We start from the raw sequence: 19,924 nt of genomic DNA, 5'->3' as shown, positions 1-19,924 counted from the left end.
GCCGTACAACATGGCGGCCCCCGCTTATCGCCCCACTGCTGCCATTTCGCCGCCACCCGCGGCCCGCGCGCCCGCAGCCGCGGTGACGAGGATGGCGCGGTAACCGCACGGGCTGCGGGGGGTGTCCGGTCCCCGTGAGGTGGTCTCGCTCCGCGCTGTGGCCACGCAGATTTGCGCGGCCGGTGGTACCGCGTGGGGGGGTGGGGGAGGCGGCGTGCGAGATAAGATGGCGGAGGCGGTGGGCGCGCTTCCTTATAGGCCGGGCAAGGAAGAGCCTGCCGTGACGAGGTGGCCGAGTGGTTAAGGCGATGGACTGCTAATCCATTGTGCTCTGCACGCGTGGGTTCGAATCCCATCCTCGTCGGGAAACATTGCTTTTCCCTAAATTACTTTTTTTTCCCCCCATCATTTCTGCGGGAAGCACATCCCCTCAAATCCGCGGCATTCCCTGAATTCCCACCTCTCCCCTCGGGGAGAAGGGGAAGCGGAGCATCCTGAGGGATTTAGGACCACAGCCAGGAGTGTCCTGAGGGATTCAGGGGTCAGAGCCAGGATGGAGTGTCCTGAGGAATTTAGGGGCCACAGCTAGGATGAAGTGTAAAGACAGAATTATAAAATCATTTAGGATGGAAAAGACCTTTAAGATCAAGTCCAACTCTTCACCCAGCACTGCCAAGGTGTATCCAAATAAAGCTGTACGAGGGAAATGAATTCTTCTAAGGACCTACGTTTTGTACAGAAAAGTTTCTGCCCACAGGCAGGACCCAGTATTTACCTCAGAACCCAGCTGATATGGGAATTTATGACAGGACATCTCCAAGAGTGACATCCTCCCTGCTAACAAAACAGCAAACGCTGTTTTAACTTTAAATAAAATTAAATACAAAGTGGTTGGTGGTAGGATCGTTGTGAAATCAAGCCTAGATCTGCCCTGTTTAAAGTATCCTGGAAACAGAAGCCCAGGGGTTTCTTGACCAGGAATTAAAAGATGTGAAAGGCAGTAATTATTCCAGGAAAAAGGGAAAAGGCAGAACTGAGCTCCAGTTCCTCATCAGGCCCTTTGGCCCCAGCCTCCATCTACCAGCCCAAGCCAGGAAAATTCCTTTCAGGGACTTATTTCTTGTAAAAATTTCTTACCAAACACCTCCTACTGTAACTTGGGACACCTCAAAGTATAATATAACTGTTGTCCCTACATCTTTCCCCTTACCCCTGCATCCAAATCCAGTAACAGCTGCAAGCCACCCTTTTTTATACACTGAAGGTGCCCAAGTTTCATTTAGTTCCATGAAATACGTACTTCAACGCATGAAAAATTTAAAGAACACTGATTTTTAGCATCATCTCTCCAAATATCTGTGATTAAGGTAGAATGTGGAAGAACAAAGCTCAAACCTGAGTGAACTTTTATGGAAATATTCAACACATCAGCTGGATGATCCAGCAGAGAAAGAAATCACTTGGCTCCTTTGAGCTACTGCAAGTATGCACTGGATTATTCTGGTTTAGTATCCACATCCTGATCCTGGCGACATCATCAAGTCACTTTAGAAGGAAAGTTGTAATTCCTGTGGGATAGCTACCTGAGGTCCCCAAAATTATTATAACAATCCTCCCAGAGGCCAAGGATTGTAAACACTGGTGAAAATAAGAGCTATAGTGGTATTTATCATTCTGGGAATATATTAATATAAAATTATTTTTTAATAAGTATTCTGGTTCATAGAGCAGCTTTTGTTTATCTTGAAAGGCGACTGTCACACTGAATTGATATTAAACAAATCTCTTAAAGACAAAATCTAGGGACCAATACCTCCAAAGCCAGGCCCAATATCAAGACATCAGCACCCAGAACTACTAACCTTAAATTAAATAATTATTTGAATGAATACTGGTAGAGGAATTTTAAAGGCAAGTCGACCTTGCTGACAAACAGCAGGCACAAAACAAGTTGGGATCACAGTGCTCTGGTTTTACCTCACAGCATTCTCAGTGACAATATTTGAGTTTTAAAATCAATCTGACAATAAAACACTGTAAAAATAGGGGGTTTTATGATATGACATCCAGCAGCTCGTACTTTAAGACGCAGGAACCCGGGAGGCAAACCAGTTATTGACTTTTAGTGCATGCACTTCATTATCCGTGTGGATAATCAATCCAGAATCCAGTGAGGTGAAGGCAAAGCTGCCTGTGACCAGCAGAGTTTGGTCTTTGTTGCCCTCAAGTGCCAGATCACTGGGGGGCAACATAAACCTCAGGCCCTATTTCCCTGCTCGTTTTCCACAGTGTCAGGAGTCAGGACAGAGTGATCCTTCCCACTCCAGCTCCAGGCAGTTTGTTCACCTCAATCACATTGAAAAAAGTCAATCTTTGGTCTTCCCAAGCCATTTTCCCAGCCAGCAGTGTCCATAGGTGTCAAGATATCCTTGGTCATTCCTCCCAGTCATCCATTGCCCACTCGGGCATGTCGGAGCAATACTCAAACCCTGCTCCCTTGTAGCGCAGGGCGTGGAGGAACATCACCAGCTCCTTGGGAGAAGGGTCCCGCCTGCTCATCTTACACTCCACACATAAAGGGTCCTTCTCTTCCCAACCTTTCTGTCCCGTTTGCCCATCCTGATTCCCACATGAACCGAGTTCTTTGTCTTTCTCAAGCGTTTCCAGGCTGATATCAGAGTTTGGTGGACAAGCTGCTATGTCATTCCTCTCAGGATCCTTCACATTCCTCTCAGGATCCTTCTCGTCCCTCTGAGGATCCTTTGCATCCCTCTCAGGATCCTTCGCATCCCTCTCAGGATCCTTCGCATCCCTCTCAGGATCCTTCGCATCCTCAGCAGGGCAGGAATTCCCATTTATAGGATCAGCCTCTGCAGACTTTGTGCAGTCACCTGAATCCCCACAGTCTTTATTTTCACCACCGGAGTTCAAGTCCTCCTCCGAAATACCCAAGATCTCCAGGCTCTGCTTGGAACGATGCTCCTCCACCAGCGCCTTCAGGAGTTCCTCATCCGTTTTCCCGATCTTCCCGCCCTTCCCCCTGTCAGGACCCCAGGCTTCCATGTTATAGATGGGATCGTTGACAATGGGGTGCCCCAGATACTGGAGGTGGACCCGGATCTGATGCGTGCGGCCCGTGCGGGGCAGACACTTGACCACGCTGGTCTTCCCGTTGTAGCTGAGCCTCTGGAAGATGGTTTTGCAGGGTTTCCCTTTGGGATCCACGCGGCACACTCCCACTTTGTAGGAAACGACCAGGATGGGCTCTTCACAGACCACCTCATGCTCTGGGAACTCTCCCACCACCCGGCAGACGTACTCCTTCTCCAGCTACTGGGAGACACAAAGAGGAAGGCTCAGGAAACACAGCGGAAAATACACCCAAGCCCCATCCTCACTCCTCCTCCCCTTTCCCTTCCATGAAATACATCCACAGGCAGCATTTTATTACAAGAGGAGAGGGAAAAAAAATTAAATGAGCTATTTAAAGCCAAATTCCCCTCACACTTTCCTCAGTTAGTAGGGAAATCAAGGACAGAAGGGTCCGGCCTGTTTTCCTCATATTAAATCCAGAAGCCATCTCTCTGCAGCCTTTAGTTTACAGCCCTGAAGCCAATCCTTGAAAGAGTTTTGTTTGGGTCAAGAGACTCTGGAAAAATGGGAATTTGAAAACCGAAAGACTGGATGATTGATGTGTGTCCACTCAGAAATAAACCTGCTCTCTAACTGGTTTGCACAATCCCAGTCAGTTTGCACAGTCCCTTGGGACAGTCCCTTAGGGGAGGAGATCCCTCCCAGTCCGATATTCCCCAAATCAGTTAAATGGTTAGGGGGTTCAATCTAATATTTTCAATTAATATTACCAAATGTTTCAATCTAATATTATCAAAATCAATTAAACTTCAAGGAGATCCCTTCCAATCCAATATTACCAGAATCAGGTGAATTTTCAGGAGACCCCTTCCAATGCACTATTACCAAATTCAACTAAAGTTTTAGGAGATCCTTTTCAATTTAACATTACTGAATTCAATTAAATTTTTTAGGAGATCCCTTCTAGTCTAATACTACCAAAATAAATTCAATTTTTAGGGTTTTCAACCTAGTATTTTCAATCTAAAATTACCAAATTCATTTAAACTTTTAGGAGATCCCTTTCAATCCACTATTGCCAAACCAATCTGAATTTTTTCTCTGCCTCTATCTCTTGATGTTTCTCATCCTTAATATGATAAAAACAGCAACACAACCACGAGCTGTTTGGGGAACTTGGGCTCATTTAGACCTCAAGTTCGGCTGACTCAGGACGTCGCTTTCAATCTAATATTACCAAAATCAGTTCAATTTTTAGGAGATCCTTTCCAATCCAATATTACCAAAATCAATTAAATTTTAGGAGATCCTTCTCAATCCAGCCTTTAAAAAAAAAATCAATTAAATTTTATGAGATTCCTCTCAACGAAACGTTACCAAAATGAGTTATATTTTCAAGAGATCCCTTCCAACCCAGCATTACCAAAATCAGTTGCGTGTTTAGGGTTTTCAACGTAACATTTTCAACCCAATATTACCAGAATCAACTAAATTTTGAGGACATCCCTTCCATGCCAACATTACCAAAACCAGTTAAATTTCGAGGAGATCCCTTCCAATCCAATATTATCAAACTCAATTAAATTTTCACTGTTTTTATCCTGTTAAGGACGAGAAGCACCAAGAGGTAAGAACAGCAACCCGACCACAACCTGTTCAGGGAACTCGTGCTCGTTTAGAACCCAAATCTGTCTGACTTTGGGCCAAACCTGCTGCAGGAGAACACGGTACAAACGACTCCCGGCCCCGCTGCTCTCTGACCTGCCTCTCCCGGACCTGCTCGTCGATCCTCTTGGACACGGCCGCGGTCTTGGCGAACATGAGGACGCCCGAGGTCATGCGGTCCAGGCGGTGCAGGGTGTGCAGCTCCGTCAGCCCGTGCTCCTTGCCCAGGATGAAGATGACGGTGTTGTGCCGGAACCTGCCGCAGGGGTGCACGGGCATCGAGGAGGGCTTGTCCACCACCACCACCTCCTCGTCCTCCGCCAGGATCCGGAGGGGCTGGGCAGTGACCGGCGGCTCGTGCCGGTGCACCGTGTTCCTGAGGAAGTCGTTGTTCTGCAGGGAATACGGGCAGTCAGCCGGGATCCAGCCTGTGGACACCCCCGCTCAGTGTGGTCACGCACAGGGAGCTTGACACTGTGTGTGTGTGAAACTAAAGCCCTTTTCTTCTGGCCCCCCAGATTTAGGATAATAACAGTGCGTGTCCCCGCATGAATCCCGTGGCATATATTCCCATTCCCAGGGGCCGAGCGCGAAGCTGTGGGGCACATCTGGAGCTGAAGGGTCCACACACCCCCCAGCCCACAGGGGCAGGGATTCCCCGGGTGCGCCGACTGTCCCCTCCAACCCCTCCCCAGGGTTATCTGACCGCGCGGCCCGGGGGTCGCACACCTTGAGCACGATGTCCAGGTCGCGGACGGGCTCCTCGTTGAGGCGCAGGCGGCCGGCCCGGGCGGCGGCGCGGTAGAAGTCGAGGGGCTGCGCGCGGAATTCGGTCCCGAAGACGTGCAGGAGGCTGCGCCCGACCCAGCGGCCCTTGCAGTAGGTGCGGAAGTCGAAGTAGTAGGGGCGCACTTTGCGCAGCCCGCCCTCGAAGTAGTACGAGGTCTCGGCGAAGTGCTCGGCGCCGAAGCTCACGCCGGTGCTCAGCTTCCGCGGCGGCGGCACGTACCGCTCGCCGCCCGCCAGCCGCCGCTTCTTGGGGGCCGGCGCCGCTCCCTCCTTGCCCGGCTCCTCGTCCGATCCCGGCTCGGCCATGGCCCCGCGGGGCGGGCGCGGCGGCGGCCGGGCCCTGCGCACCCACGTGGCACACACCGCGCGGCGCAGCCCGTGACGCATCACTACGCGCCGGGCGGCGCGGCCAATCGGCGCAGCGCATCGTCGCGAGGCCACGCCCCCAACACCGCCTGTCCCTTTCCCGCCCTTTTCCCGCCCCCCCCTCTCCCGAACGCCTCAGGAGGGCGCGGGACGCGTCGGGGGCGGCAGCACCGTTATTTACCTTTATTTACCGCCTTCATTTACCTCATAACACTCCCCTCCTCGGAACTGTCCCACTAGTGAGCCCCGAGCCTCACCGCAGTCCGCCGGCCCCTCGCGAGCCTCCCCAGTCACCGTCCGCGGGAGGGGCACGGCAGGGAAAAGCCAAGAAATGAGCGTTTTTCTTAACCCCGGAATTTTTCATAACCCCAACAGAAAAAAAAAAAAAAAAGGCCGGGAAATGGGATTTTTTCATAACCCCAAACAGAAAAAAAAAAAGGCTAAGAAATTAGCATTTTTCATAGCCCCAAAGAGAAAAAAGAAGCCAAGAAATCAGCATTTTTCTTAGCTCTGAAGAGAAACCCACAAGAAATGAGCATTTTTCATAACCCCAAACAGAAAAAAAAAAAAGCCAAGAAATTAGCATTTTTCATAACTCCAAACAGAAAAAAGCCAAGAAATGAAAATTTTTTCTTAACCCCAAAATTCAGTGTCGCTGCCCAAGATTAAATTAGTGGATGCAAGACTAGAAGAGAACACACTCCCATAATTAAAAACACACAAATCAGTCTCATTGCTCTGAGACACTAATTGTGACTTCTTTTCACCAAGCATTAAGCAGAGTAGTCGATATTAAAACTGTTTTAGTGAAGGTTTAAGTATTCCTGCCTGCTTTTGGAATTCTCTGATGTTATCTATAGTTTATCGGAGAGGATAGCTGGAGTTATCCGGATCCACCTCCTGGAAGCTGCCATGGCCTCCAAGAGCCTTCTCTGGTCCTTTCCCTGTTCTCCATCCCTCCGGAATGAGCTCTGCTGAAGCAGAACTTCCCTTCCCTTTATCCATGGATAAAATTTCCGTTAAAAAGCAAAACCATACCGACCATCTACAGGCCTAAGTCCCACTCATGAGCTTTCTGAGGTGCCTTTAGGGATATCCATCCATGTGTCAGAGTTCACCCCTGAGGCAAAGAAAAACCAACAGTTACTACCCGTGGCCCTCAGCTCCACGACGGCATCACACGGGGTTTACAAACACACACAGGCTCCACGAAAAGAGGAAATAAAAGTTGGCAAGCCCTACCCAAGGGGAAACACCCCCTTGCTCTCCTGCTCTGCCAAGCTGTTTCCTCCTCTTTTTTTTTTTTTACATCTGCCAGGGATCCAGGACTCGGTCAGCAAAGCCGAGGAGAGCAAGCAGAGGGACAGATGAAGAAGGAATGTTCCTCGGGGAAGAGCAGCTCTTTACCGAGGCCACTGCTTTTCCTTGTCAGTCAGAGGGACGTAGATGACGCCCATGAGCTGGGTCTCCACGATGCGCCCGTCGCTGGTTTTGTCGTATTGCATCAGGACCTGGTTCGCTTCCTCGGGCCCAACGGGCAGGATCAGCCTCCCACCCGGCTTCAGCTCATTCAGCAGCTGGGAAACACAGGGATCCGAGTCAGCGCGTTGGAAATGAACACAACCTTCCTGAGAACTTTTCTAATCGTTTTAATGAGTCATAATTGGCACTGCAGCCACCACTTAGCGAGGCTTCTCATAAGGCTGCTGTTGTGGGAGAACATGGTTTGGGAACATTACTGGAACTTTAAGTTGCTCTAGAACAACTGTAACCAACCTTTACGTGCTTCAATGAACAAAGCCTGGGGGAGAGTAATATTGGATATATTGCTGAAACTGGACACAGGGAATGCTGAATTTATAGACCACAAGGACATTTTGCAGAACCCTGAGATAAAGAAGAAACTAACAAAGACAATTCAGCAATTGTACTGAAACCCTCTCTACCCTAAAAGATAATAAAAAGACTGAAAATGTGGACTAATTAGCGTGAGAAGCGAGAAATCAATAGAAGATAGAATAGTAATTAATGAAGAGAATTACTTAATTTACAGCCCATGAACAGTAATTTCTTTGTCTGCTAAAATGTGTAAGTAGTGAAAAGTTTTGAAAGTCGGTGTGCATTTGGGTGGAGTATCCCCATGCACCTGGTGCTTTGAATAAAGCAATGCCTCCTTCCTAATACTGAAAATAGTGTCACAGAGTTTGATTTATCCCGATGTTTTTGGCAATGAGCAGAGCTCAAAAAAAAAAAAAAAAAGAGACACTGGGAATAAGCCATGCTGGAAAGGTCACGACAAATAAGAAGCTTCTAGTGGTTCCCTAATTAGTTTTCTCACCAAAAAAAAAAGAGGTAGGGACACCCAGCAGGGCCACTCTCACCTCCTTGGGGACAGTCGCTGCGGCCGCTCCAACGTGGATCGCGTCGTACGGAGCCTCCTCGGGGTATCCCTGCCTGCCGTCTCCAACTGTAGGAGGGAAAACATGAGGGAAAGGTTTGTTCTCATAGCAACTCAGAGCATCCACACAGACTGGAGCAACTTCAGGGAGCAGAGCCGAGGCGTTCCCGGAGAGGACAACCCCTGGATGGCACAGAACTCACCCACAAGCTTCACGCGGCCGGAGCTGAGCAGCGTCGGATCATCTTCCTGGACATTCCGGATGGACTCGTGCACCAGCTCCTTGATGTGCTCCACTCCCACAGCTTTCCCTGTCGGGCCAGTCTGGAAAGATCAACATCAGTCCAACACCTGGCACCTCCCATATCAAAGAGAGGTGTTTGATGGAGCAGGTTTCAGTGGGAATTGGAGAGCTGGCATAAGCTCCAGAGCAGAGTTTCTGAACAAGAGGTGCAAATACTCCTGATTTTAAGGCTGAGGAATCTATCAGCTGCTTAAGGGATACACAGACACTGTCCATGGAGATTCCCAGTAGTCTTTAACTGCCAAGTCTCCAAGGATTCATAGTAATCCTTCATTGCCAAAGAAATCATTATTTGGTAGAATTAGCAGCTTCCATGGCAAGTTCTTGACTAATTATCCTCCTGAGTAACTTGACCAGCTTTCTAGCACTTCACAGGAAACAATTCCAGGAGTTTAGAAAACAAGGAAACAGACTGTGAGCAATGAAGGCATAAACTAAAAGGAACCCACAATGGACTTGCACGATGGATAAACACACAAAATACCTCATGGCAGATACAGCTGCCATTTAGATCCCAAAGAAGTATTTGTTTTCAGTACAAGCTGGTCTGGGAAGAGCTTCCCCTTCCTCCCACCTCCTGCTCTCCCCACCAAAAGCACATTCCCACTGTGCCATGAGCTCACCATCCTGGCAAAGCATGCAGTGAGGTATCCACTTCCAGATCCCACATCCAGCGCCTTGGCACCTTCCACCAGCCGATCCTTGAGCAGCTCCAGGGCGTGGGCATGCTGTGTGGACATGGAGGTGGGAAACAGCCCGGGTTAGTCTCCTCTCCTACCACTTTTCCTTGTTCTCTGATTTAATCCCAGCACACCTGGCCCTGTGCCTGACACTTCCAGAGCGAAACTCAAGGGTCAGACCTGGAAGGTCTTTTGGCAGAACCACACTTAGGAAGAGGCTCAGGAATTACATGTGAAACAGCAGGGAAAAAATGGACAACACAGAATTCCCATCTAAGCCCACCTTTAAAGCAACTGAAAGATTATAAGGGAAACTCCTCTTAAAAACAAAAAATCCCTAAAGAAACAAGCAGGATAATCATGTGTTCCCCTTCTGTACTTGAAAAAAAATGAAATACAAAAAGGGAAACAAACAATTCCCTCCATTTCTGTTTGAAGTAAAGAGTTTTCATCTTACCATGTGTGGGGCGCTGATCGTGGCCTTGTAGCCTAAAAGGAAACAGGTGACAAAGTTGTTTGATAAAGAATAAAATTGCCCATGGGAACACAGTCCTTAGTTCTCCCACACCTTCCCCTAAAAATAGAATTTCACAGAATCCCAGGATGGTTTGGGTTGGAAGAGATCTTAAAGCTCATCTCATTCCACCCCCTGCCATGGGCAGACACACCTTCCACTAGCCCAGGATGCCCAAGCTCCATCCAACCTGGCCTTGCACACTTCCAGGGATGGGGATTCCACAGCTAGGGCTTTTCCCAAAATGACTCACCAATGGATTGAGGAGAATCCATGTATGGGTAATACTTGATGTAGTGACCTCTGTCCGTAGCCAACAGCACATCGAAGACTCGCTGGGACTTAACGATCCCTTTTTCTGGGAAGGAAGGAAGAGAGACAGGCAGGACTGAAACCCTCAGCACACCAGCAAGAAGAGATCCGGAGGGGGAAGCACAGTTCAGGGAGTTCGTGGATCGGGGGGAATTCAGCCTCAATGTGAGAGGGATAGAAAACAAATGCCAATGGAAGGACATCCTTTCCCATTTCCACTACGGTCCCAGCCAGCAGCCCATCCCCAGAGGGCGGTGGTGACCTGCATCCACATTTCTGGCACTGCCAAGTGTAATGGGAGAGAAATGGAGTCACGTTGCACTCCAAAAAGTAGAGACTCCAGCTTAGGTTTCCGCAGTGAACTCAAGAGAGATGGCTGCAGAGACATTCCACACCCCTTCCAGCCTTTGTGGGCGAATTCTGGCAGGGACTAACCAGCTCCAGCAGCAGGGGAAGCTCAGAGCTCTCTCTATGTGTATCCCAGCCCGTTGTCCGGAGCGGAGCGGGAGCGCTGGGCACCAGGAGCTGTGACCCCCGGAGCTGAAGGCACAGCCTGGGTGTCCGGGACGCTCGGCAGCACCCACAGGCTCCGAGGTGCAACTCTTTAAAGGGCGTCACACACTTCCAGAGGCAGGGAAGGAAGGCGTGCAGAGGCTTTCCTGCCCCTTCTGGCATAACACCTCGTCTCTGGTTATAAATAGAACGAGTTCAGGCTGGGACAAAGGCCGAAATTCAGGAATATCAACCCCAGCCCTTCAGAGTGAACAGTGTCACACTAAATATTCATACACTGGCATTAAATATCCGTACACTGGCATTCCAGAGGATCCTGCTGGAACTCACTGTAGAGGTTGTTGACCAGCTCCGCGTGTGTCTTCCCGCTGGATGTCCAGGCCATGGTCCGGGCGAACAGCAGCCCCATGAGTGCCAGCACCGCGCGGCGCGGCAGGCGGCTCATCCCACGGGCACAGTAGCGGCCTGCGGAGAGAAGGGGGTTCAGAGCCACCCCGAAACTCCCCCTTTCCCGCCGTCCTGCCCTCACTAAACCGCTGGGAATGTGACACAGGCTCACCTGCGCCGCCCGGCACAACTTCCGCCCTTCTCCAACATGGCGCCGCGGCGGCTTCAGCGCGCCCCGCCCACCCTGCCGATCCCCCGCGCTACGGACCAATGGGCGCCTTGTCCCTGCCGGCGGCGCGCGGCGATTGGTCAGCCCCGGGCGCTGGTGACGCGCGGGGTGAAGCTGCCGCGGCTTCCCGTGTGCGCGGTGCGGTGAGTGCGGGAGCGGCGCGGCCCCTCCGTGTCCCCTCCGCGGCCCGGAAAGCGGCGGGGACACGGTGTTCCGCGGGAAAGGGCGGAGGGGGTGCGGTGCCGGCGGGGGGACCGCCCGCCTGTCCCCCAAGGGGTCTCCCTGGGTGCGACACCCTGGAGCGTGTCACCGCTTCCCGGAGGGCGGCCGGGCTTCCCAGTGGGATGAGAATTCCCTGAAACGCCCGCCGATGTGACTTGGGCCGAGGGAGGCTGACGGGGGAGGCCTGGGCGGGGGTTTCTGCTCGGTGCTCACCGTTTATTCCCCCATCCCAGGACTCCAGGATGAGGATGATGGAGAGCGCGGACTCCGTGGTGCCCCGGTCCAGCGAGGACCTCTGGGCCGAGATCTGCTCCTGTCTGCCCCATCCCGAGCTCAAGGACAGCGGCGATGCCTTCACGGACTCCTTCATGGACTCCTACGCCCAGGGCAGCGGATCCGGTGGCTCTTCCCGCCCCAGCCTGAAGCCCTGGGCACCCCTGAACGACTCCGAGGTGTATCTGGCATCCCTGGGTGAGTGTCCCCCACCGCTGAGGGCCTGGGGACACCTCTGTCTGCGTGGCAGTGCTCTGGTCAGAAGGTCCCCCAGCTGTTTCATGGAGAATCTGACTCCTTTCCCCTACTGCACTTGCAGCAAATGTGAAGCTCACTCAGAGCTTCTTCAGCTTTGCCACAGAAAGCAACTTTTTATCAAGCAAAAGCTAAAAAAATTGGGCTTTACCCCCCTCAGTAAGTCAGAGGCTGCACACACAGCAACAAGGCAGGAGAAAGGGGTGGCAGAAGTGGATCTTTAAGCTTTTATTTCTGCTAAAGCTTCCATCTTGCCTTCACTGCTGTTATACAGTGCACTAAGCAGTGCAATGAGTGTGATTTATATTCCAGTTTGCATGAAAATTACAGGAACTCGGTGCCTGCGAGTTCTGTGCCCTCCTGTGTGATTTCATGGAAACTGAGCAGTAACTGTTATTAAAATCCAAAATGGGCAGAGTTAACTGATTGCATAAGCCTTATTTTCTTCAGAAACATCACCTAAAAATATCATCTTGTGTGTGTGTAAGAAATAGAATCGTGCAGGCTTGAAATACAGGAGTGGAAATGACTTTTAAAATAGAAATTAGCCTTGAAAAGTTAATCCAACTTACTTTTTTTTGATAGAGAAGTCCAGATCCTTCTCTTCTTTCCTTTCAGAAAAAAAAACCAGAAAAACAAAACACCAACAAAAATTAAACAAAGACCCCTCCTCTCTTCACAGAGAGAAGACTGATGAGGATCAAGGGCTTGTCCCAGGAGGTGACCTCCAAGGACATGCTGCGCACGCTGTCCCAGGCCAAGAAGGAGTGCTGGGACAGGTTCCTGCAGGAGAAGTTTGAGGCGGAATGTTACGTGGAGGGCCACGATGCTGACGAGAGGTAACGGGCGAGTCGGGGGGAAGGGATCAATACTCACCTCTTAAAACCCAGAGTAAGGGTTTGTCAGGGCATTACACGGAAACACCACCTCCCTGCAGCTCCCAGAGGCTGCCACGGGCTTTCTGAAGGATCTTGGGCTGGGCTAGAGGGAACACACGGAGCAAGTGGGGTAGGGAAGGACTGGAGCAGATGAAGGAGTGTCCCGTGTGTCTCCGGTTGGGATTTGGGGGTCATTACAGGGTTGGTGCCAGTCCTGGGATGAGATTTCCCATTCATGCCACTCTTACAGTGCTTCTGCTCTCCCACCCATTACCCTCTCATGGATCATGAAGGAATTAAGATGAGAGCCCTCTTCCTCAGCAATCTCCCATTCCCGATCACTTGGAACGTTCTCCAAATTCCTCCTTTCTCAGCTGACATTTTCCATGATTGCTTCTGCCTGACAATCTCTCCCTTGAAGAAAATCTACTTAAGCCAGTTTGGGAATTAACTATGAAAAATAATCCGTGTTTATAAGGAGGTTTCAGAGTTTTTCTCTGGCCAGTTAACTTCAGGGGGATATATATTTAAAACCAAGCCTTTATGTGCTCTTTCTACTGTTTTTAAAGGCTGGGGATGTTATCCATGAAAGAATTTTAATCCCTAGAATTCGACTATGAAGTTAGAGGTCACTCCTGAGTGGTGCTGAAGTTTTGAGTCCCACCCACCAATGTAATTAAACAAGCCTTAACTTTTAAGCACGCAGAACTACGTTATTAGATTTTTAGGGTTATATATGTTCTTTAGCCTTCTGGTGTTATTAACACTCACACAGTTTTGGATGTGCTTCCTGCTTTGGTTTTGTGCCCTTCCCTTCCCCCCTGTGTTTCCTGATGTTCATCACAAAGAGGCAGCTGGGGGCTTGGTTGGTTTGAACACAAGGTTTTTTTTCTTCCAGCCCAGAAAGCTGGAAATGCATAGAATGGTTTGGGTTGGAAGGGACCTAAAAGGCCATCTCATTCCAATCCCTGCCATGGGCAGGGACACATTCCACTATCCCAGGTTGCTCCAAGCCCTGTCCAACCTGGCCTTGGACATTCCCAGGGATGGGGCAGCCACAGCTTCTCTGAGCAACCTGTGCCAGGGCCTCCCCACCCTCCCAGGGAAGGATTTCTTCCCAATATCCCATCTAACCCTGTCCTCTGGCAGTTTGATTGAGTTGGAATCTTTGGCATCAGAGACAGAGAACTTCCAGATGTGCAAAGGTTGAAAAGAATCCTTTACACTCAGAAAAATCAGAGCGTAAAGCTTTCCTAACCAGAGTGTATAAAGCCCAACTGCCGCAGAATGGCTTTGTAGAATGCCAGAATCTGCTTGCTCCTCTGGGATATGGATCAATCCAATGCTAGACCTCGCCTGTGGGAACAGGAATACCCACAGAGGGGCAGGAATTACCTGTGGAGGCTTTTCCCGTCGCTCCTTCCGCGTGTTCCTGCGAGGCTTTGTTGCTGCCTGGTCTCAGCGTGTGTCTCTCTGTCCCCCAGCACTCTGGAGCACCTGAAGCGCTGGCTGCAGCCTGACAAGGTGGCCATCAGCTCCGAGGAGGTGCAGTGCCTCATCCCGCCGGAACCGCAGCCGGAGAAGCAGGAGAACGAGGAAGAGCCTCCGGCTGCAGAGCAGTGAGGGCCCCCAGAGCTGCCTCTTGCCCCAGCCTTCAGGAAGTCGTTCCCAGCCATAGTGATAACAGGGAGGAGGGCACAGAGCAAATTGTCAGTGGTTTAAGAAGCAAAAAGAACCCCCCAACACACGAAATTCCAGCTCTGGAGCTCCAGAGACAGCGACTGACGTTGGTAAGGACAAGAGGGAGCGCCTGTGACACAGCTGAAGTGAAACCCCAGCTCCTTCCAGATCTTCTCCCAGCCTGCAGCCACCTCATCATTCCAGCCTGGATGTGGATTGTTTGGAATCCACCAGGAGACACATTAAACAAAAAAAACAAAGCAGTTGTTGAGAGGGATCAGAAAACACCACGGTCTAGAGCAGAGCAGAGAAACCACTGAGTCGCTTCTTCCTGTCTTCTTCCTGTTTATTACTCAGTTGGGCATTTTTTCCTCTCCTGCCAAGTCACTGGGGTGTTTTCTCCAGATCTTCCCTGTTTCAGTGTGAGTTGGCCCAGGAAGACAGATCCTTTTCACCCCTGTGAATTTGGGACCCTGCAGGAAGCTCTCACTGCAATCAATAAATTGATGGTGTCATTGATGTTGTACCTATTTCACATTCCCTAATACCCCCTAATAGCCTACCTTATTGCCCAAACTCTCTATTATGGACTGGGAGGGGAGTATTTTTCCTCTTGTTTGTCATTTTGTACCTGTTCTTTATCCCTTCAGCCTCTCCCAAAGAGGATCAGCTGAGATTCTGTATCAAGAGACCAAGAGCGATAACCAGGGAGGCCACAAACAGCTGGTTTTCATCACAGACGTGCATAGAATTCTCTGAATTGAAGTATATTTAGTATTTAATTTAGTTTTTTACCCCGTTTAGCTCTGCAGAGGGTTTTTTCCCTTTACTAATCGAAGAATCTGTAATTTCTGTGCTGATTTTTGGTTGATCTGTGTGTTCCACCTCGGCACCGACACTGGGGGTCGGTAGAGGGAAGCAGCACACGCCTGTCAGAGCTCCTGAAGAGAAATTGTGGTTCTAGGAGTTTATCCACACCAGATTCATCCCGTGTTCATTATGTACCTGTTTGGAAATACATTTTTAAGAGTAAATTCTTTCTAGACCTTCCCAGTTTCCTGTCTCTGTGCATAAATGGTGCTGCTCTCCCGGTCACCATGGGACAGTTTATGTTATTTTATATATTCCTAAAGGTACCTGAGAAAGAAGTGCATCCTAAAGAACTGTACCTGAAAGAACTCCAGATCCACATCACCGACAATTTCCTTTGGAGAAAGGACTTGAGGGAGCAGCTCTTACCATTTCATTTGTAAAAATAATACCCATTCCAGGATTCTCTGACCTGCACTTATGGAAACATGTAGGACAAAAGAAAATCAATCCAACTGATCATTGCAAAGAGTAAACAATAATTTCCTTAAATTAATTCATTCCTTAGATAGAGCTTTTTTCCACCTCCCGTATATAATAAATATAATTTAGAATTATAGAACTCCTAATTATAGATCATTAAATGATAATATGAAATATAGACTTGGGGTGGGTCTGTACTTACATCACCATTAAAAAAACCCTCAAAAACTTCTTTACAAGATCACTGAAGCTGTGAAAAGCAGTGTGGTATGTCTGAGCAGCGTTGTTGCAATTGGTGATGCCACACATGGTTTGAGTAGCAAGGACTTTACCTCCAAGTAAAGTGGTTTATTTTAGGAAAACCAAACTCAAACAAATTTTGGGTACAACCAGCAGCCTCACTAGGATTGGTTTTTGCTCCCACAGCAACACAACCTTCCTGTTTGTGGAAATAATTCCCACAGAGGAAGGTCACAGAACCATTTAGGTTGGAAAAGCCCTCTGAGACCATACAGTCCAACCCCAGCACTGCCAAGCCCACCACTAAACCATCTCCCCAAGTGCCACATCCACACAGCTTTTAGATCCCTCCTGGGGCTTGTGACTCCACCACTGCCCTGGGCAGCCTGTTTTTAACAATTTAACCCAAAAGAGCCATCAGTGGCAGAAAAGGGCAATTCTCAGCCAGTACAGGCAGATCTGCAGCACTGGTATCTGAAAGCATCACATCCGGCCAACGAGGCACAAGCACAGACCTGCCAGCAAGACACAGGGCATGATTTCCCAGGCGTGAGAAATGAGTAATCACAAAGGAAACATCGCCCCCCCCCCCCTCTTTGTACCTGTTAAAGACAATGTTTTACCTTTTTTTCCGCAGGAAGCTGCTTTTCTGTGCCCCCTCAGAGCCCACGGAGATTCGGATCACCCCGGTGTGGTGACACAGCCCCAGCCTGCCGGGGCTTTGCCTTCCAAATGGGGCACGATGAAGTGAAATCTAACCCAATTCACCTGCTGCCTCATCAGAGCAAGGTGAAGGCAGGGCTGCAGGTACTGCCCGGCTGGGGGAGCACTTTGGACAGCCAGGAAAGGTTCCCGCCCACCCAAACAGGGGCAAAAAGGGGGTTCACCATGAGCTGGGGCTGAGGGAATCGATCCCACAGAAGCATGAGCTGGCAGCACCCTGTGGTGATGCTGAGAATCACAGAATCCCAGAATAGTTTGGGTTGGAAGGGACCCAAAAGGCCATGTCATTCTATCCCCCTGCCATGGGCAGGGACACCTTCCACTATCCCAAGTTGCTCCAAGCCCTGTCCAACCTGGCCTTGGACACTTCCAGGGATCCAGGGGCAGCCACAGCTTCTCTGAGCAACCTGTGCCAGGGCCTCCCCACCCTCACAGGGAAGGATTTCTTCCCAATATCCCATCTAAACCTTCCCTCCTTCAGCTTGTGGCCGTTAAATATCCCATCCTGCTTTGGAATTGACAAGCTCTCGAGGATCTGGGTTAGGAAAACCTGCGGTTCTTTCTGAGAACCACCCTGGTGACAAAGGAAAGGATAAAATCACAGCCAACTGATTCCTGTCAATCATCTGTACAGGGTGGGAGGGACACTGGGATGCTTCCAGCATCTCCAGCTCTCCAACTAGGAACCGTCAGGGTAGGCTGCAGCTTTCCAACCCATTCTTGTACCCCTGAGCCAAGACCCTGGTGCAGGGCCTACGAGCTTTGGGAATAAAAGTGACTTTTCCTGCAGGGTCTGGAAGCAGCAAAGATTAGGTCAAAGAAGGTTTTTCCAGGATAAGCCCATGCAGAGGGAAGAGCTCCCAGTACTGCAGCCAGGTCACTCTGGCCATGGCACAGCCGGACAGGGATGGAGCCTGTGGCTGCCTCGGGGTGCACATGCCCTGTCCCAGGCACCCAGCGACTCCTCATCCTGCTGGCAGCGCCAGAGCCCAGCTCTCCTCCCAAACCAGCCTCTGGCTCTCCCTATCTGATTGTTCTGCTCTTTAAAATTAACAGCAGCTCTCACCAGGCGCTGATACAGGACAAAGATGATTTTTTTCCTGCTGATTATTTGACAGGGACAAGCCCCTGGCTCAGCTCGGGCAGCTTTAATAACCAGCCCAGCTCCATCAGACTGGGATGAATTAATCACCACCTCGCACCAAAATACTCAATTTTGCAGAACTTCAGTGACTGCTCTGACAATTTCCACCCCTTTTACCCCCCCAAAAATACCAATGGATGATGAGTATTTTTAATTTTCCCCTATTTAAGTAAGATATGAGGGAAAAGATGAAGAGATCTTGTGCGTGGAATCAGCGGCTTCTATAGGAAATGGAGCTGACGGGCAGCGACTGGCTCTGGATCAGGATCACGGTAAAAATCCATTAGCCCTGGACCGCACACTTATCCCTGGGAAAATCGGAATTATTGCCTCAGGCTTCAAAGAGATGCCTGTGGAGAAGCAAAGGTTTGGGTTTCCTTCAATGGAAAAAGAAAAGAAGGAGAGCAAAAATGACTAACAGTGGCCAGCCCTGGTTCCCGTTCTCATGTGGGGCAATTCCCAATGGGTGGACCACCCTCAGCCCACCCTGCCCTTGCCCCACAATCACTTTTCCCCCTTTTCGCTCGCCCCCGGGAGCCCCCGACGGGGCGGCCGCTGCCGACCCCCGGGAGCCCCGTGCGGTCCCTGCGCCCGCCCCGTCCCCCCTGCGCCTCCCCCTCCTTTGCAGCCCGGGGAATGCCCTGGATAAGGCCCCACAGCCTCTCCCGGGGCTCCCCGCCGGGCCGGGGGGCGGGATGCGGCTCCACGCGCGATGCGGGGCGGAGGGATGTGCGCGTCCCCCCCAGTACCTGCAACACCGAGCGCCGTGGGTGGGAACGTCCTGTTCCTCCGGGACTGAAAGGCTCAGGAAGCGGGGGCAAAAACAAAAAAAAAAAGAAACAAAAAAAGAGAGACAAAACAGGACAAAAAAACCCCAACAACACAAAAATCCCGCTGAGAGCGGCGGTGCCGGCGCCTCCCGGTGAAAAACACCCCGCGAAGGGAACGCTCCTCCTCATCCTCACGGGAACAGCGGCGGGCAGCGGGCGGCTCCCAGCCCGGAGCATCCCGGACCCCCGGCAGGTAAGAGCGCTCCGGGACCGGGACATCGGGGTCCCTCAGACAGACCGGGACCACCCCAAAACCCAGCCAGAGCCGCGGGGTTCAGCCTGTGCCGGAGTGGGAGCGGGACCCTGGCGAAGCACAGAAGGGCTGGTTCGACTCCTGCGGGGGCACGAAGCACAATTAAAGAGTTCAGCTGAGCTTCAGAATTTTCATTCTTCAAGTTAATGAGCATTTTGGCTCCTCGGCTGCAAGTTTCCGGATGATTTTTGCATTCCTGCCCCGGGCAGGGCACGGGGACCCGGAGCTGTGATACCACAGCGTGCGCTCTGCCTGTGCAGCCGGGGTGCAGAAAACCACAATATCCCTCGGTTAATTACAGGGGTTACTTAATTAATGCTGGTTTGACTCTCCACTGGGGGGAAGAGACTGTTCAGATCCTAGTGAGGGGAATGAAACATTAATTTTGGCACCGTGGGGTCCAAGAGAAGGGTCCCGGAGGGGAATTCTTCATTTCCATACACTTTCTGCTGGAATATATTTGACCGCATCCCCTCTGTGCTTCTGTGAGCGGGTTTGTGGAGGTTCCCAGGCAGCCAGGCATTCCCTTCCTCCTTCTGTCCCTCCCAGCCCAGCTGCTACAGGGAAACACAGGAGAAGCCGAAGTTCCGTGGATGGTGGAGAAATAACTTAAGGGGGTGAAATAACCCAGCGGGATGGGGGAATGGTGGGCTGGCAGGCAGAGACATGGAAGCGCAGGGGATGGAAAGGACCCTCCTGCCCAGCCGGGGGGGCGGATGCTGGTGGGTCGAGGTGGAATTAACTGGGGTAAATGAAAAGCGAGAAATGCAGGAGTGCCTTTTATTTCTGCCTCATGGCAGCGCAGCTCCCAGGCCACTCTCTGTGAGGCTTTCGGAGCTGCTTTCCGGGTCCTGCTGCCCCAAACTGGCAGCTCCCTGCAGAT

General features: G+C 50.8%; 3 protein-coding genes and 1 non-coding gene across 7 annotated transcripts; 2 read left to right on the top strand and 2 right to left on the bottom strand.

Annotated features, from left to right (window-relative positions):
- Positions 1–282: 282 nt before the first annotated feature.
- TRNAS-GCU lies at positions 283–364 on the top strand. The gene has a single exon. It is a non-coding gene; the product is annotated as a tRNA-Ser (tRNA).
- Positions 365–1,685: 1,321 nt separating this feature from the next.
- RPUSD2 (RNA pseudouridine synthase domain containing 2) lies at positions 1,686–5,853 on the bottom strand. Of its 2 annotated transcripts, XM_027696395.1 has the most exons (4): positions 5,488–5,853; positions 4,855–5,151; positions 2,792–3,330; positions 1,686–2,749 (listed from the first exon to the last, which is right to left on the bottom strand). In XM_027696395.1, the coding sequence occupies exons 1-4, from the start codon at positions 5,851–5,853 to the stop codon at positions 2,434–2,436; spliced, it is 1,518 nt and encodes a 505-aa protein (XP_027552196.1). In that variant the 3' UTR covers positions 1,686–2,433. The 2 variants fall into 2 exon arrangements, with proteins under 2 accessions (XP_027552196.1, XP_027552195.1); XM_027696394.1 differs by having other exon boundaries at positions 1,686–3,330.
- A 686-nt stretch (positions 5,854–6,539) lies between these two features.
- LOC113973841 (protein-L-isoaspartate(D-aspartate) O-methyltransferase-like) lies at positions 6,540–11,221 on the bottom strand. The gene is made up of 9 exons (XM_027696418.1): positions 11,194–11,221; positions 10,965–11,099; positions 10,063–10,167; positions 9,753–9,784; positions 9,239–9,343; positions 8,515–8,635; positions 8,295–8,380; positions 7,321–7,490; positions 6,540–7,033 (listed from the first exon to the last, which is right to left on the bottom strand). The coding sequence occupies exons 2-9, from the start codon at positions 11,077–11,079 to the stop codon at positions 7,021–7,023; spliced, it is 747 nt and encodes a 248-aa protein (XP_027552219.1). The 5' UTR covers positions 11,080–11,099; positions 11,194–11,221; the 3' UTR covers positions 6,540–7,020.
- A 108-nt stretch (positions 11,222–11,329) lies between these two features.
- CCDC32 (coiled-coil domain containing 32) lies at positions 11,330–15,611 on the top strand. 3 transcript variants are annotated; one of them, XM_027696429.1, is made up of 4 exons: positions 11,330–11,393; positions 11,706–11,943; positions 12,683–12,839; positions 14,363–15,611. In XM_027696429.1, the coding sequence occupies exons 2-4, from the start codon at positions 11,715–11,717 to the stop codon at positions 14,499–14,501; spliced, it is 525 nt and encodes a 174-aa protein (XP_027552230.1). In that variant the 5' UTR covers positions 11,330–11,393; positions 11,706–11,714; the 3' UTR covers positions 14,502–15,611. The 3 variants fall into 3 exon arrangements, with proteins under 3 accessions (XP_027552230.1, XP_027552231.1, XP_027552232.1); XM_027696430.1 differs by lacking the exon at positions 11,330–11,393 and adding an exon at positions 11,462–11,589 and having other exon boundaries at positions 14,363–14,771; XM_027696431.1 differs by lacking the exon at positions 11,330–11,393 and adding an exon at positions 11,470–11,622 and having other exon boundaries at positions 14,363–14,771.
- Positions 15,612–19,924: the final 4,313 nt, after the last annotated feature.

This window comes from Neopelma chrysocephalum, unplaced genomic scaffold, assembly GCF_003984885.1.
Source record: "Neopelma chrysocephalum unplaced genomic scaffold, ASM398488v2 Primary Assembly neopelma1_106b, whole genome shotgun sequence".
Lineage (NCBI taxonomy): Eukaryota > Metazoa > Chordata > Aves > Passeriformes > Pipridae > Neopelma > Neopelma chrysocephalum.
This window is presented reverse-complemented; position numbering and strand designations above follow the sequence as displayed.